A 16,952-nucleotide genomic window follows, 5' to 3' on the forward strand; every position below is an offset into this window, starting at 1 on the left:
TCTCATCTTTCTTTTATAATGCTATCAGAAGAATAATTTTTCTCACTCCTTTAAACTTTCCTTGCTGCCACACTCCTGCAGTAAACTGAACAACTAAGTTGCTGCAATGAAGAATTGATGCTTCTCATCTCTCTCCCTTCCTGCCTGTCTCTATCTGTCCCTCTCTGTCTTTCTCTGTGTCTGTCTCTCTCATTAAAAGAAAAAAAAATTAGTAAAAGTAATCTCTAATTTCAAACCAGCATTTTCTTTCAATACAATTTTTTTTATAATTTTGTGAAAAATTTTACAGTTTGTGAAAAAAGGATTTATGTGAGCACTTACCTATAATTGAGCCATTTAGGAAATTTAAAATACTAAAGTTAACTTATTTAGTGATCATCTTCCTTACTTTTGTTTTCAGGTGACTCATTTTTGTTTACCCCAACTTCTTCCATTGCTTAAACATACCACCTCATATCTTCACGAAGTGTTTGAATTTTATGAAGAAATCCTTACATGTCGATACCCATACTCCTGCTTTAAGACTGTATTCATTGATGAGGCCTACGTTGAAGTGGCGGCATATGCTTCTATGAGCATTTTTAGGTCAGTGTTTCTTCAAATTTGAAATGCTTAATTAAAGTAATGATGTGAGGCCTGACCTGCGGTGGCGCAGTGGGTAAAGCGTCGACCTGAAATGCTGAGGTCACTGGTTCAGAACCCTGGGCTTGCCTGATCAAGGCACATGTGGGAGATGATGCTTTCTGTTCCAACCCCTCTTCTCTCTCTCTGCCTCCTCTCTCTAAAATGAATAATAAAAAAAAAAGTAATGATGTGAGGACAGGTTATTTATTTTGTGATCTATTTTGAGATGTGTTCTGAACTTCTTTAATTTAGATATGGTTGACTTTGTAGAAAATCCATTGTTTTTAAAATTAAAAAAATGTAAAAAAGCATAAAGACAAAAATTTCAGAATAACCCAAAAGATTCATACTGTTTTCATTCAGAATTAATTTTTTTTAAGTTTTTTTTCCTGCTTGTGCAATTTAAAAGCATGCAAGTTATTTTGTGGATAGCTACTAAGGGTTTCTTCTTAGAACTATTTAAAAATTCATTTACATTGTCAGAAATATTTTTTGTAAGGAAAAAGAAAAAGGGAACATTATTTTCTTTTATTTTTCCACCCTCTTTGTCTCTCTTTTCTTTTTTGTTCCTTGAAAAGTTTCCAATTTAGAAGTTTTATGTGTCCAGGTCAAAAATTTTACCTTATCTGGACCTCAATTTTCTCATCTGTAAAAAGGGAAAACAATACTACCCCTGAGTTCTTCGGAGTGTTAGAAAGAGCTGATGGGTCAGTGTATATCAAATAAATAATAGAGCATAAAAAATCAATAGTTATTATTTGGGAAAGGCTTTTCAAATTAGAAGAGCCCTTCACGGGAGAATTAGTTTCTGATTAACATAACTGACTAATGATGCATCCGCCTCCCCCCCAATGATATATACTTTTCATGGAAATCACAGAGAAACATTGTTATGTTTGCTTTAAGCAAAGTATGTCAAGATTATGGATTTCAGCTATATTTTGAAAAGATGGGCAAGCTCTTAGGGGACATATTTCGGTTTTTTCTTTTATGCCTAACTTAAATTCCATTATTATAAAAGTGTGATTGTTTTATTCTGACTCACTAATTGTTTATTTCTTGGTTTTAACTAGCCATGTCTTTTAAATTCCAGCACAAATCTGTTACACAGTGCCATGATCATAGATGAGACACCTTTGACTAGAAGGTGTTTAGCCCAGTCCTTGGCCCAGCAGTTTTTTGGATGTTTCATATCCAGAATGTCTTGGTGAGTAGTTTCAAAGTTTATAACTACTGAGAAAAAAAATCCAGAAATTTTGTTTCTGTTTTCTTTTTCTGCAGTGTATGCTGACCTTTGTGCTATCTGCAGTAATTAAAAGACACTGTTATATATATATTTAAAGCAAAATAATGAGTATAAATTTCAACCTAAATTATTGGCCATGAATTCAATATAGGTAGTTCTATAATTTGCAATAAAAATGAGGTAAGAATTTTGATAGCTTAATTTTTTTTAAAGATTTTATTAATTTTACAGAGAGGAGAAGGGGGGTGCAATGAGAAGTGTCAACTCATATATGCTTCACTTTAGTTGTTTATTGCTTACTTGTTTCTTGTCATATGAGACTTGACTGGGCAAGCGCAGGGTTTCGAACCAGCAACCTCGGTGTTCCAGGTGAACACTCTATCCCCTGCACCACCACAGGCCAGGCTTGATAGCTTAATTTCTAAAAAAAATTGAATGAATACCGTAAATAAAAGGACTTCAGTATATAGAAAAACTATATATAGAATTCTAACATCACTTCTCAATGCAGTCAGCAATGTTCAAGTAATGTTTAAGGCAAAGTAATGGTCCTCTGCAAAGTGATGATAATATAGGGATTTTCCAGCTAGTGCTTATCTTTGAAATAATTTACTTGAGTGATGGAAGCGATAAGAACACTTTATTTTCTTTTTGATTAACACGAGCTGAATTTGAAGAAACAAGGAACTCCATTAAGATTATAGTTTATAACTGTGACCACTCTGTGCTGTAAATAGTATGTGAATATTGGTTTTTCCCCTTTTTTGTTGGAGGAGAGAAGGCAGCTGGTAAAGCCTCTTGATTTGTAACTTTCTTAAATTATACAGTTTTGCTAAAGAATAGTGCCTGGAATGTGGTAGGTGAAATGTTTGAACAAATGCATGAATGGATGAAGATATGAATGAATAAGGGAGTAAGTGGTGTTAGTTGCCTTTCCTCTTGAGAAACTTCAGGTCTTGGAATCCCAGTCAGTTTTGCATGGGGTTGGTGATAACAGTGTGGACGGTACGAGTGCAGGGGTCCAGTCCTGGCTGCAGGGAGGTCTCTCTCAGAGACAGGCGTGTGGACGGAGTTGGGCGAGAGGCCAGCAGCCCAGCCGGGTCAGAGCCCGGCGCAGACATATGGTCCTGGAGGTCAGCCTGTGCAGCCCTGGAGCCCAGCGGGAGCCACGTGTGAGGGAGGGACAAGGAATGGGCAAGTAGAACTCAGCTGGAAGAAATGGGACAACCGAACAGTTTGTTCTTAACTTGCTTTTTCTTTAAGAAGGCAGAAAAGCACCCACTATACCTGTTATTTTCAGTTTTATATGAAAATTTATATGATTAAAAGTTGTTATTTTTACTCTTTTTCCTAGGTCTGATGAATGGGTCCTGAAGGGAATTTCAGGTTATATTTATGGACTTTGGATGAAGAAAACTTTTGGTGTGAATGAATACCGCCATTGGATTAAAGAGGTAGAAGTAGCCAGACCCCTTCTCCACTTAGAAGTCAGTAAGACATGTTAATGTTCTCCTGAGTGCCAAGTTGCATGTCCTCCATTTTTAATAATTGTAGGATACTTAAACTGTCATTGACGAGTGTCTAATCTTTTTTCCAGTGAACTGAAAATCACTAAGCTGAGAAAGACTAATGGTCTGTTTTACCCAGTTTCCTTTGTCCGTGTTGGCCTTTAAAGACTTTTTTTGCTAAGGAGGAGAATATTTAAGCTCCTTAAACATCAAGTTAGTCATTAGATATATTCCAACTTCTCATAGTAGTCACTGTCAGCGTTTCTCTCTGCTTCCTAAATCTGTGCAGACTTAGAGCCGAGGTCCTCGAGGCAGATCGCTTTCAGTCTGCCTCGGGCATTTACAGGCTTTGTTTCTCTGGTTAATCTTCCCCAGCCTCTCCTGTGTAAGGAGAGGAGTATTAGTATCTGCCCCATGGACGGGTATGGAGACATCGTATGTGTAATACACATGGTGCCTTGTACAAGTAAGTGCTCGTTGTATTTGTATACTGGCCAGCCCTCAGTGCATGTGTGCGCCTGTCATTGTTAGTCTTTTTCCTGTCACTTAAACATTTGGCCCAAGAGAAAAATTAACTGTATTTTGCCAAGCACATTCTGTTCATGGACGTGGACATTTCAATCATATTATGCTTAGCTGCTTCTCAGGTGGAGAAATTTTAGCCTTTAATATCCTTACTAAATAGACCCCTCCATCTTCCCCATTTTTCTCGTTTTATACATCTTTATCATCAGAGCATGAAGTTAAGTAAGCCAAAAGGTAATTATAAAAGATCTCAAACATTTAGAACTATGAAAGAATTCTTACAGCTAAAACTAAATAGTCCATTCTTCATTTCAAAAACTATTAATGAAGGAGAAATAACATATAAAACTTAGCATATTTTGGGCGCTGTTATAAACATTTTATAAATGTTAACTATCTTAATCTTTCTAACTACTCTGTTATTATCCCCATTTTACAGATGAGGAAAATGAGGCCCATAGAGTTTAAGTTATTTGGCCAAAGTTACACAGCTAGTAAGTAGTAGAGCCAGGATTTAGACCTGGTTTTTAACCAATTCACTATGATTTTTACCACTTCTGTATTCTGCTTCTATATTATTTAATTAAACTAGTCATGAGTTTCTAGCAGTTGTGTTGTCTTTTTTCAGTTAAGCCTTTTTTTACTATAATATTGGAGAAGACTGAAGGAGTTATGAAATGACTTCTTGTTTTCTTGTTTGTTTGTTTGTTTTTTTATTCAGTGAAAGGAGGGGAGGCAGAGACAGACTTCCGCGTGCACTCCAACCGGGATCCACTCAGGATTCACTCAGCAAGCCCACTAGAGCAGTGGTCTCCAACCCCCAGGCCGCAGACCGGTACCGGTCCGCAGAGAAAGAATAAATAACTTACATTATTTCCGCTTTATTTATATTTAAGTCTGAACGATGTTTTATTTTTAAAAAATGACCAGATTCCCTCTGTTACATCCGTCTAAGACTCACTCTTGACGCTTGTCTTGGTCACATGATACATGTATCTGTTCCACCCTAAAGACCGGTCCGTGAAAATATTTTCTGATATTAAACCGGTCCGTGGCCCAAAAACGATTGGGGGACCACTGCACTAGAGGGCATTGCTCTGCCCATCTGGGGTGTTGCTCTGTTGCTCAGCAGTTGCGTTCTTCTTACTATCTGGGGCAGAGGCCATGGAGCCATCCTCAGCACCCAGGGCCAACTTACTCCAATCGACCAATGGCTGCAGGAGGGGAAGAAAGAGAGAGATAAGCAAGAAGGGGAGAAGAAGCAGATGGGCGCTTCTTCTCTGTGCCCTGAGTGGGAATCGAACCTAGGACATCCATGTGTCAGGCCAACTGGGCAGGGCCTAAAATGATTTCTGACATAATTTTATTCCCATATCTTTTTCCTTGCCCAAATCCTTCATCAAAGTAAACTACAGAGAAGGAGGAAATAAACCTGGAAAACCAGTTAGAGAAGTTGGGAAGAGCCATTAGGGAAAGCTGCCAGGCTCCTGGCCACCCCTGAAGTCACAGAGTAGGCAAGCTTTTAGGCTCTGTCACTCAGCCAGCTGTGTAGTCCGCTTTGTTTATAAGAACGTAAACTACCTTCCAAATACATTTAATTTGTCTTAAGAAATTCATGTTCTAATTCTAGGAAATGAGAAATCAAGTTCAACTTTAAATTTACATTAAAACAATTTCGCTGACTCTGATTTTTGTATCTCTTTTAGGAGCTGGACAAAATAGTGGCATATGAACTGAAAACTGGCGGAGTTTTACTACATCCCATATTTGGTGGAGGAAAAGAGAAGGATAAGTATGTATTGTTCAGAGACAATGTTATAAATCTTGTTTCATGGGATCACTCTTTTAGGATCATTTGCATGGGCGTTGAAACCCACACAGGGGTAGTAATAACAGTGGGAGTAATATTGAGGCCATAGACATGGGTAATCTTATGCCTTTCATTATTGTTTTTTATTGCGTGTGATGGCTATAAATGGATTTAAACATTTAAAGACTTAAAAATATAATGCTTTTCATTTTCCCACAATTTCTAATGCTATTATATCATGCTGTTCTCATAAAAGTTTTAAAATAGTCAAAACATTGATAATTATTTTAAGTTTAAGTAAAAATTTTAGTATCAAGACATCCTGCCTATACCTATTTATTTAAATCTCCACCTAGCTAGATAAATATTTACTCTTCCCTTTTTTTCCTTTTATTTCCTTTTCTCGCCTTCTTTCCCATCTTTCTCTTTTTCTGTTTTTTTAGCAAGTCACCGTAAAGGAGACAGCCATATATAACCAAATAATGGTACTAGCAGGCTGTGGTTTCAACTGCGGGTCCACGACAGAGTTAACCGCCCTGCTGATGAATGAAGAGTATAGATCTAAACCTCGTGGTTACAGACGAGCCTTCCTGAGCGTCGGGGTGGTCAGCTCTGTCGCGGTCCAGTGGTGCAAAGCCGCTGCTAGCAGGGAGCCTTACCTGTTCCAGGGTCCACGGATTCCCAGAGGGAATGTGGATTAAATTGGATGGGGAACTTTTTATGTTTTTACTAACCATAAAATGAAACTTTATATTTTCTTTAATTAGGAATGTAGGCAGCAGACAGTACTGTGACTTTGTCAACAGTAGACACCATGGATATTTTCCTGTCATGTTATAATTGTTAGCAGATATCTTGAAGTATTCTTTGCGTGTATTACTATCTCAAAATTGCTATAGTAGACCAGTGCTAGATGTTATTATGTAATGCATTGATAAACTAGCACATATGTAAATTGGTATTATTTTGATAACCACATTTCAAGTCATTTTCTTTGTAATCCTGTAAATGTTATTTTGTTCATTTTAAACTAGTTTCCCAGATGGGGCCCGTAGAATTAGCCAGACTGCCCAAGTGTCTGAAGGCACAGCATACACAGGTCCGCGAACCTGAGACGGCAGCCAGAGCCTTTTTCGTGTTGTAGCCTGGTCACTGAGACAGTGTGACATCAGTAGAAAAGCACTTCAGTTTGGAGTTAGACAAACTTGAATTTTTATCATTACTAATCTTTGTGATCTAAGAACATCACATACTGTTTCAGAGAGGAAATGTGTGTGTTTTAATGTATCGAGTGACAGTGCTGACCCACGATCCATCTTAGCCAGGTTGGTGTGAGGGTTGTTTGAGCTAAGCCTTCCGGCACAGTGAGCAGTCCCTGGGGCGCTCTCTCCCTTCCCGCCCTCGGCTGGGTGCCTGCTGAGTGGCGGCTGCCCAGACACAGTTTGAGTATTCCGGTCCCTCGGGTGAAAACGTGGCGTACACGCAGGCTTTCTCCTTGGCTCTGCTCAGTTATTTGTTCTTGTTGTAGGCTTAATTTTTTAAATTTATATATAAAGGCAGCACATGAATACATGCTCTTTGAAGATATTAAAAATAGGGCAATTTAGAAGCGTGTGGAATAAAAAGTAAAAGGTTCAGTTTAGCCCTTTTTTACTATTCTGACACGCACCAAAACATCTCTTCAGAGATAATTAGGATTATGAATTTGATATGTTGTTTTTCAAAGGATGGACTTTTTTTTTGCCTTATGTGCAGATGACATTTACATAATGTAATTCAGTTATATACATATTATTGTGTACTTTTAAACAAATTAACCATATCTCTGCATTTTGGCAAGCACTTCATGTAACTATGTTAATGTACTTCTATTTCATTGCACGGCTACATAGTATTCCATTTTACCTTGGAATTTACTTAACGTTTTCATTTTACTCAGCATTGGTAAAGCTCATAAGCTTATAAAGCTTATAAGCCTGGGATTAATAAGCAAAATATAAAAGTAATTATTCAGATAGCAAATTGGAAATGTAATGATTATCCTTATACATTGATTGTGAGAGTATAATTTGGTACAGTGATTTTGAAGGATACTTTATTGGTACCAGTCAAAATTTTTAAATGGGTCATTTTTAGATTCAACAGTTCTCAATGTGTTTTCAGATAGAAATTTTACTTCTAGGTTTTTGCCACACAGAAGTACTTGCACATGTGTAAAAAGATAATCACTGTAGCATTATTTGAAATAGTGAAAAATTGTAAACATCTTAAATGTTTATATCTGCCGTATTTTCTACTAGACTACCTTTCTTTTAACTTACTTCTTTTATCATATCAGAACTAAAATTTTCCACATAGTCTTAATGTCCTCCAGGTTTCTTGTTTTTGTTTTGGGAGAATATTTCCCACCCCAGATTATGGGGGAAAATCTTTTTCCTGTATTTTCATTTCTTTTATTAAAGTTTTTTTTAAATTGATTTGAGAGAGAGTGAAAGGGAGAGATAGAGAAACATTGATTAGTTGTTGCATCAACTCATAGTGTATCACTTTTAGTTGTTCATTGTATGCTTCTCATACATGCCTTGACTGGGGCGGGGGGGCTCCAGCTGAGCCAGTGACGCCTTGCTCAAGCCAGCGACCTTGGGCTCAAGCCAGTGACCCTCCGCTCAAGCTGGAACCTGCACTCAAGTCAGCAACCTCGGAGTTTCAAACCTGGGCCTTCAGCATCCCAGTTCAATGCTCTGTCCAGTGTGGCACCACCTGGTCAGGCTATAATCATTTTTGTTTTAGATGTATAGTTCATCTTGAATTTCTTTTTTAAATTTTCTTGATTTGAGAGAGAGTGACAGGAGGGGAGAGAGAGGAAGGACAGAGATGAGAAGCATCACCTCGTAGCTGCATCATTCTAGTGGTTCATCGATAATTTCTCATATGTGCCTTGACTGGGGCAAGGGCTGAGGAGGGTTAGGCTGAGCCAGTGACCCCTTGGTCAAGCCAGCAACCTTGGGATCATGTTGATGATATTATGCTCACATTGGCAGCCCGACACAAGCTGGCAACCTCGGGGTTTCAAACCGAGGACCTCAGCGTTCCAGGATGACACTCCAATATGCCACCACTGGTCAGGCTTGGATTGTTTTGGTGTGTGTATGTTTTGTAGTCTTTGTTGCTCTCATACTAAGAAAATTGCTAAGGTATTCCTGTGAGGTGTTTGATTTTCTGAATGTGGCTGTGAAATTTATTGTTCACTTAATATTCAAATTTGTTAAGTAAACCTGTATTTGTTTAGTCCAGCATCCCATCTACACTTTTCAATAAAGCATCCACATACACTCTCCTGGGAATACTACACTATGTTTCAGTGTAAAGCTCACCTTGTGATGAGATTGATTGAAAATAGAATCAGCATGGAATTTATGCTACAAGTAAGTATTCAAGTTAAGAACTTACCAATAGTAAAGAAAGCTCTGTTGTGCATGTGTGTAATCTGAATACTATTCTGTAAACAAGGTCAGGGTATTCTGGGTTTATAAGGTCTATTAGTTATTAGCTGTTAGCCCACTCAGACCTATGCTTTTTGTTTTATATAATAATTGAGGTAGTAGTTACCAAATGTATTATACATGTTCAGTTATTTTCTTTGCCCATTAATAATATTCTTAGAGGTAATTGAAAAATAAATTTTTAGTAGTCATTTAAAGGTTGCCCTAAAAATTAAGTTTCTTTAGGTCACCTTGCCTTTAGAGTAAGGAACAGAAATATGAAATGAGAGATGGTTCATCAGGAGCCAGTTGGTTAACTTTTTGAAGTGGTATAAATCCTATTGAGTGTTTTTAATTTCTTGAATAATGTTTAGTTTTTATGTTAAGCTCATAGCATAATAAAATAGAGATATTAAATACTATGATTCTCATAAACAATATTGTCTTTAGCAGGACATTATTAGAATTCAATTATATTTAGAGAACTAATGATTTTTATGCTGGCTGTTTAATTCTTTGTATGCTTTTACTGTTAATAGTCTCCAACTGGAACAATTTAGATAGTAAGATGTGAAATTCTTGTCTTCTATAATTGACTCTAATAGAGTTATATTGCAAAGTGATTTAGTAGATAGAGTATTAAAAGCCATGTATATTATGTTACTGACAGTTTTATCCTTATAGGTTTTCAATAAACTGCTAAGTTTGGCTAGTACTGCTTCATCTCAGAAGTTCCAGTCACACATGTGGAGTCAGATGCTGGTTTCCACGTCTGGGTTTTTGAAATCCATCTCGAATGTTTCTGGCAAAGACATTCAGCCTTTAATAAAACAGTGGGTGTATCCTTTTAAATAGCAGTTCAACAAAGAGGGGAAGAGAATAGGGTTATGTGTGGAAGGGGAGGGAGGAAGAAGAGGGATTGGGGGCATGGGAGGGGATAAGAACTATTTATATTTCTAAATAGTAAAAATAACTGGGAACTGTAAGGTGCTTGCCAGTCATTGAGATATCACACACACACACATCTGTACTATTTGTAAAATTCAGGATATTTTGAAGTAGTTTTAGTGTGAGTACAGCAATAGGCTCGATGGGAGGAGAGGTAGGATAAGTAATTCACCAGACTGGCCATAGGGGTCCTTGTAAGATGCAGTGGTCTGGTGATTTTGTGATGTGGTTAGAGGCTGGCTCAACTTGAATGGTATCTTGGAGCTTTTTAGTTTTTACAGTTTTTCATTTCATTATATTAATAACTCAGTAGAGCCTGACCAGGTGGTAGCGCAGTGGATAGAGCATTGGACTGGGATGCAGAAGACCCAGGTTCGAGACCCCGAGATCACCAGCTTGAGCACGGGCTCATCTGGTTTGAGCAAAGCTCACCAGCTTGGACCCAAGGTCGCTGGCTCTAGCAAGGGGTTACTCGGTCTGCTGAAGGCCCACGGTCAAGGCACATATGAGAAAGCAATCAATGAACAACTAAGGTGTCACAATGTGTAACGAAAAACTAATGATTGATGCTTCTCATCTCTCTCTGTTCCTGTCTGTCTGTCCTTGTCTATCCCTCTCTCTGACTCTCTCTCTGTCTCTGTAAAAAAAAAAATAATAACCCAGTAGAGTGGTTTGACTTCTTTCGAAATACAAATTTCGTAATGTTTCAGAAATTCTATTTAAATCTGGGGAAACGTTTTTCCTGAGAATTTTGAATACTTTGCCACCTGCCTTACACTGAAGCATGCTCTCAAGCTTTAAACTGGTGGGGATGCATTTGAAAAGCATCACTACCACAATGAATAATCTGTTTAGTACATATCCATTTCAGTATGAAAAATTCCTTTACAAATTCTTCAGAGACCAGAGTGGAGTAGTAAAATTTTATGGGAGTTTTGCTTTTAATAGAAAACGAAATGTCTTGGAATTGGAAATAAAACAAGATTATACATCTCCTGGAACTCAGAAATACGTGGTAAGTTTTTTATCCAGCATGGCACCTCCTGTATTGCTTCCTCCCAGTTATAGTATAGGGAAGACTTATGGGCGGGGGTGTTGCTCCACCTGTTTATACATTCAGTTGTTGATCCCTGTATGTGCCCTAAGGATCGGACCCACAACCTTGGCAGATTGGGACAATGCTTTAACTAAGTGAGCTACTCACCCAAGGCCCAGAAGTTGCATAATGAGATTTTGTTTGCAAAAAATGAATTTGAGCAAATACCCACTGTTGGTGGAGGAAAAACAGGTTACAGATGGAGATTTCAGGGTATACAGATTCTTCTAATTCCCCACTTCTTTGGCACCAAATGCCTTTCTGTCTCCAGATACACACCTTGTATAGTATTATTGTTATATCTTGACAGACGGAAGAGTACATATTGGTATTTTCCTAGCACTATGTATGAACAGTATGTTTCTTTTTAAAGGGACCTCTTAAAGTGACAGTACAGGAGTTAGATGGATCCTTCAATCATACGTTGCAAATTGAAGAAAACAGTCTTAAACATGATATACCTTGCCATTCCAAAAGCAGAAGGTAGGCATTGAATCATAATTATAAATCGGAATTTATAGTTAAATTGTAAGTCTCATAGGTGAAAATGCCAAAATAAAAATCCTTATGAATACCTAATCTTTTAGGTAGAGAATATGTTATCTAGTATCTTTTATTTCCCGCATTTTACTTCAAGTTAGTATTACCAAACATTTATTATTTGCTTTCTGTTTTTGATGACATTTTTATCCTTAGAATTGAATAATTAGTTTTATAGTTTACGTTTGAGAATCCACATTTTGTAAGGGTAGAGAGAGGTGGAATGGAAGTTTGAGTTTTTGGAGCCAGGAAAAATTCACGGCCAATTGCTTGGTTCTGTTCTTATTAACCTCATTAGATTAATACGTACAGGAAATACTGGGGCAAGGATTGTAAAGAGAGGAGCTGAATGCGTACGAGGTGAAAAGCCCCGGCCACTTGCACACTCTCCCTTTTCCTCGTGTCACCGTGCCTTTCCAGACATTCCTGCCGTCTTTCAGAGACACGGTGCCAGTTCATGTGGAACATGCCTGACAGTTACTCTTTTGTTTAATGTGATTTTCTATATCACTTTTTTTTAACTCAGCCATTAGCATGTGCTCTGAATAGTGAAAGATGAGACTACTTTTGTGCTTTGCAGGAGTAATGTGTAGTAATATGAAAAGTTCAGGAAGAGAAGTCTGTACTCATGACTACATTTGGTCATCTCAGACATGAGAAGGTCAGTTGGTTTTGATGACCTTCAGGGAACTTGATTCTGAAATCTCCATGTAATCATTCTTTCTCTATGAAAATTCTTTTTTAGTTCATAGTGAGACCTCCCTCCCTTTCTTCTTATCCTTTCTACTTTTGCTATGGGAACATCTGATTGCTACCTTCCTCATAGCATTTCCTCAGTTTTTTTTCCCTCTATAATAACAGTGTGCCATATTGGGTATTCTTTAGTGTGAGGAACACAGGAAGACTGTTCTCCGTACCTTTTTATTTGTCCTCAACCAAATGATTAGTGTGTTACCCATTAGATTTTAGGATTCGGGAGTAATTTGATGAGAACAGTTGCTTTTGTTTTAGCTTATCTTTAATCTTGTATGTATTGTGCATGTTGATGAGTACTGTTAGGAGGTTTACAGTTCACCACTTCATTTCATCTAGGACGGCCCAGCCCATTTCAGTCCTGATTTCTTCTTTTTATTAAACTTTAATCAGAAAGACATTTCAGTGTCACATATTTCATCCTTTCCGCTTTGAACGAGATATTGTGATTAAATTCTAGTATAGTTACTGTTTCTTGTTCCTTAGGAGATCTTTCAGTGTTCTGTGAAATCCCTACCTTGAACTTGAACTGCTCTTTCTCTCCTTTCAGTGCTAGAAGTTTTACATTTACCTTTTCTTAATGTAGGAATAAGAAGAAAAAAATCCCACTGATGAATGGAGAGGAAGTTGATATGGACCTCTCTGCAATGGAGTAAGTTAGCTACCTAAGTCTAAGGACATCAGATTGTCTACACTTTCACTGTCTTGTTATGTATATCTGACAGTAGAGAAGCGTCTTGGGATTAGCGCCTTTAAAGCCTTTGAAAAGCAATGGAGCTAAAAACAGGTCTTAGATAGAATCATAGTCAATGGAATACACTCAGCCTTATGAAAGATAAAATATTGCTGTCTGTGACAGTATGGATGGATCTTGAGTCCTGCTAAGTGAAATAAGTCGGGTGGAGAAGGACAAGAATCCTACGATTTCACTCACATAGGGTTATGAAACGAAAAGCAATAAATGAACAAGTAAAACAAACTCGTAGGTGCAGCAGTATGAGGAAGAAGGAGTGGAGGAGGGTGGGGTCAGATGCCTGCTGATGGAAGGGGACGACTTTGGGTGGTGCGCACACAATGGAATATTCAGATATTCTTACTATAAAATTGTGCGCCTGAAACTTACATAATGTTATTAACCAGTGTTACCCCAATAAGTTTAATTAAAAATAAAATGAGAAAAGTAATTAGCTGAAGAGGGTTAAATGTAAATCTGGCCTGGCTTGGTGAAATTAGGAGGACGTGCAGGGTGGTGGGGAGTGGGCAGTCTTGCTTAGGCGGCTCGCTTGCCCCCCACTGTCCTCTAGACCAGCACGTCTCCACTGGAACGTGCTGTCAGTCACTTCGGGGTCTTCTCAAAGGGCAGTTTCTGACCCAGCACGCGCTGCCGGTCCCGATGGTGGCAGTTTGCATCCTAATGAGCTCTCAGGTGGTACTGATTCTCTTTGTCTTTGGACAAGACTTCAGGGTATTTGAAGCCTCCTGGTACTTGCAAAACACAATTTAAATACCATTATTTAAAAATTTTATGTGGTCATTTTTATTGAGTTTCAGTTTTAAATATAGTATAATGTAACTCAGGCTTTTTGTACATCCATATTGTGCCTGTGTGGTTTTTATAAAACATCTGCAGTTATTTGTTAACTTGATTGCCAAATATCACTACTACTATATACCATTTTTATAATTTTTTCAATACACGTGCCTCAGTTATAGTAAGAACCCAATATTTGATGAATTGAATTAATATTTCAGGTGGTGTTGCTTTGACAAAAGTGTTAACATAGACTAGATTTTTAAAAATGTGCTTTTTACTTTGAGTAGTACTTGAGAGTAAATTTGGGATATCCGCCTGACCAGGCGGTGGCGCAGAGGATAGAGCGTCGGACTGGGATGCAGAAGGACCCAGGTTCGAGACCCCAAGGTCGCCAGCTTGAGCATGGGCTCATTTGGTTTGAGCAAAAGCTCACCAGCTTAGACCCAAGGTCGCTGGCTCTAGCAAGGGGTCACTCGGTCTGCTGAAGGCCCACGGACAAGGCACATATGAGAAAGCAGTCAATGAACAACTAAGGTGTCGGAATGCACAATGAGAAACTAATAATTGATGCTTCTCATCTCTCCGTTCCTGTCTTTCTGTCCCTGTCTATCCCTCTCTCTGACTCTCTCTCTGTCTCTGTAAAAAAAAAAAAAAAAATTGGGATATCCCACCAAATTATGATTTCAGAGCTTGCTTTTTGAACTTTGCTCTTGATTATGAGTCTACTATTTTAAATATAGAGTATTAAAAGTCAGTTAAACAAATCAGTATAGTAAAATAATTCATTTCTTAATCATAGACTGATTTCCAATAAGGGGTGACACTTAAAACCATAGTCAATTATTTGGCTGCTGGAAGTGAAATGAAGAAATTATGGTCTCATTCCCCTTTTCACAAATTAAAGTTCCAAATTAATCATTTCAGATGGAATTTCTTTGTGACAACTCTCTATCATTGGAAATCTTTTTAGCAAGATTGATGTAGCTAGACATTGTGATGAAGCTGAAGTATATCAAACATAATGAGAAGATTACCAGTGTGATTTTTTTAAAAAATGAATACATAAAACTCTGGGCATATGAAAGAGAATCTGGTGAATAAATGCCTTTTTTACTTTTATGGATATGTAAAATTAAAACATAAATAAAAAGGAACATGGTGTTTTTTCTCAGTGCCGACTCCCCTCTGCTGTGGATCCGGATAGACCCCGACATGTCAGTGCTGAGGAAGGTCGAGTTCGAGCAGGCTGACTTCATGTGGCAGTACCAGCTCCGCTACGAGAGGGACGTGGTTGCGCAGCAGGAGTCCATCCTGGCCTTGGAAAAGTTTCCCACTCCCGCCTCGCGGCTGGCCCTGACCGACATCCTGGAGCAAGAGCAGTGCTTCTACCGAGTCAGGATGGTGGCTTGCTTCTGCCTTGCCAAGGTGAGGCTACACACCGTCGGAAGCAAACACGATGAGCACTGCATATGAAAACAAATAGGCTTTGGCCAGTTAGCTCAGTGGTAGAGCACCAGCCTGGCATGTGGATGGTCCTGGGTTCTATTCCTGGGCAGGGCACACAGAAGTACCCATCTGCTTCTCCACCCCTCCCCCTCTCACACCTCTGTTCCTCTCTCTCTCTCTCTCTCTCTCTCTCTCTCTCTCTCTCCCCCTTTCCTGCAGTGATGGCTCCATTGGAGCTAGTTGACCCCAGGCACTGAAGATGGCTCCATAGCCTCCACCTCAGGTGCTAAGAAGAGCTTGGTTGCCCAGCAACAAAGGAACGCCCCAGATAGGCAGAGCATCGCCTCCCAGTGGGCTTGCTGGGTAGATCCCAGTCAGGGCACATGCAGAAGTCTGTCTCTCTGTCCCTCCGCTCACTGAATAAAAAACAAAACTCTGAAAACCAGTTTTATTTTACTTGGTAGCTGGTCCCTTGAAAGCTTTTGGCAAAAGTTTTTGGTAAGACTGATTTAAAAGAAACATGTTTTGACCTGAAAATAGTTAATGTACTAAAATTTTATAATTGTCAAACTAAAAGTCAGATTTTTATTCCATTTACTTTTTTGTTTGTTCATTTATTTATTTTTGAGAGAGAAAGAGAGGAATAGACAGGAGCGGAGAGAGATTGTATCAGTTCTTTGTTGCAGCACCTTAGTTGTTCATTGATTGCTTTCTCATATGTGCCTTGACTGGAAGGCTACAACAGAGCTAGTGACCCCTTACTCACGCCAGCGACCTTGAGCTCAAGCCAGTGCCCATGGGGTCATGTCTATGATCCCACTCTTAAGCCAATGACCCCGTGCTTAAGCTGGTGAGCCCGTTCTCAAGCCAGAGACCTCGGGGTTTCGAACCTGCGTCCTCTGCATCCCAGGCTGATGCTCTGTCCACTGCGCCACTGCCAGGTCAGGCAAAAGTTGGATTTTTAAAACCAAAGAGAATTTTTCATCATTGTATTGACTTGCCAACTACATTGTTTAAGCAAAGAATATATTTGGTAAGAAATTCCTTGGTTTGATGTTCAGGTACACAAATTCAGATCATCTTAATTATCTCACTGTGGTTTTGGTTTCATGTTGGTTTGGGCTTAGTAATCAATGTTAGTGATATGTAATTTAAAATGATAGGTCCTATAATTGCACATGTTATAAAAGTTAATCTATTAAAACAACTATTTTTTTTTCAATGGAAAAAAATTGAAGATAGAACAAATGAAAACCAGAAAAACATACAAAATTTAGCCAGAAATATTGGGTTCCAGGTATTTAAGAAAGCATCTTGATAATAGGTTTGTTCCCAATTAGTGACTCACAGCTAAATTAATTTGTCTAACATTTCACCAGATTGTAGTGGTTTAGATTTATTTTATGTTTACTGGTCACTAAGGAGTAGATTCCTACACTC

At 38.5% G+C, this 16,952-nt stretch overlaps 1 protein-coding gene across 5 annotated transcripts in view; it reads left to right on the forward strand.

Moving 5' to 3' along the window:
- TAF2 (TATA-box binding protein associated factor 2) overlaps nt 1-16,952 on the forward strand; it is a 79,230-nt gene that overhangs the window by 26,751 nt on the left and 35,527 nt on the right. For all 5 annotated transcript variants that reach the window (XM_066265758.1, XM_066265759.1, XM_066265760.1 and 2 more), the window contains 10 exons: nt 401-585; nt 1,718-1,831; nt 3,225-3,324; nt 5,610-5,695; nt 9,003-9,138; nt 9,880-10,034; nt 11,044-11,158; nt 11,613-11,722; nt 13,119-13,184; nt 15,239-15,491. In XM_066265758.1, the coding sequence (XP_066121855.1) occupies nt 401-585; nt 1,718-1,831; nt 3,225-3,324; nt 5,610-5,695; nt 9,003-9,138; nt 9,880-10,034; nt 11,044-11,158; nt 11,613-11,722; nt 13,119-13,184; nt 15,239-15,491 (1,320 nt within the window). The remainder of the gene's footprint in view (nt 1-400; nt 586-1,717; nt 1,832-3,224; nt 3,325-5,609; nt 5,696-9,002; nt 9,139-9,879; nt 10,035-11,043; nt 11,159-11,612; nt 11,723-13,118; nt 13,185-15,238; nt 15,492-16,952) is intronic.

Source organism: Saccopteryx bilineata, chromosome 3 (assembly GCF_036850765.1).
Source record: "Saccopteryx bilineata isolate mSacBil1 chromosome 3, mSacBil1_pri_phased_curated, whole genome shotgun sequence".
NCBI classification, from domain to species: Eukaryota; Metazoa; Chordata; class Mammalia; order Chiroptera; family Emballonuridae; genus Saccopteryx; species Saccopteryx bilineata.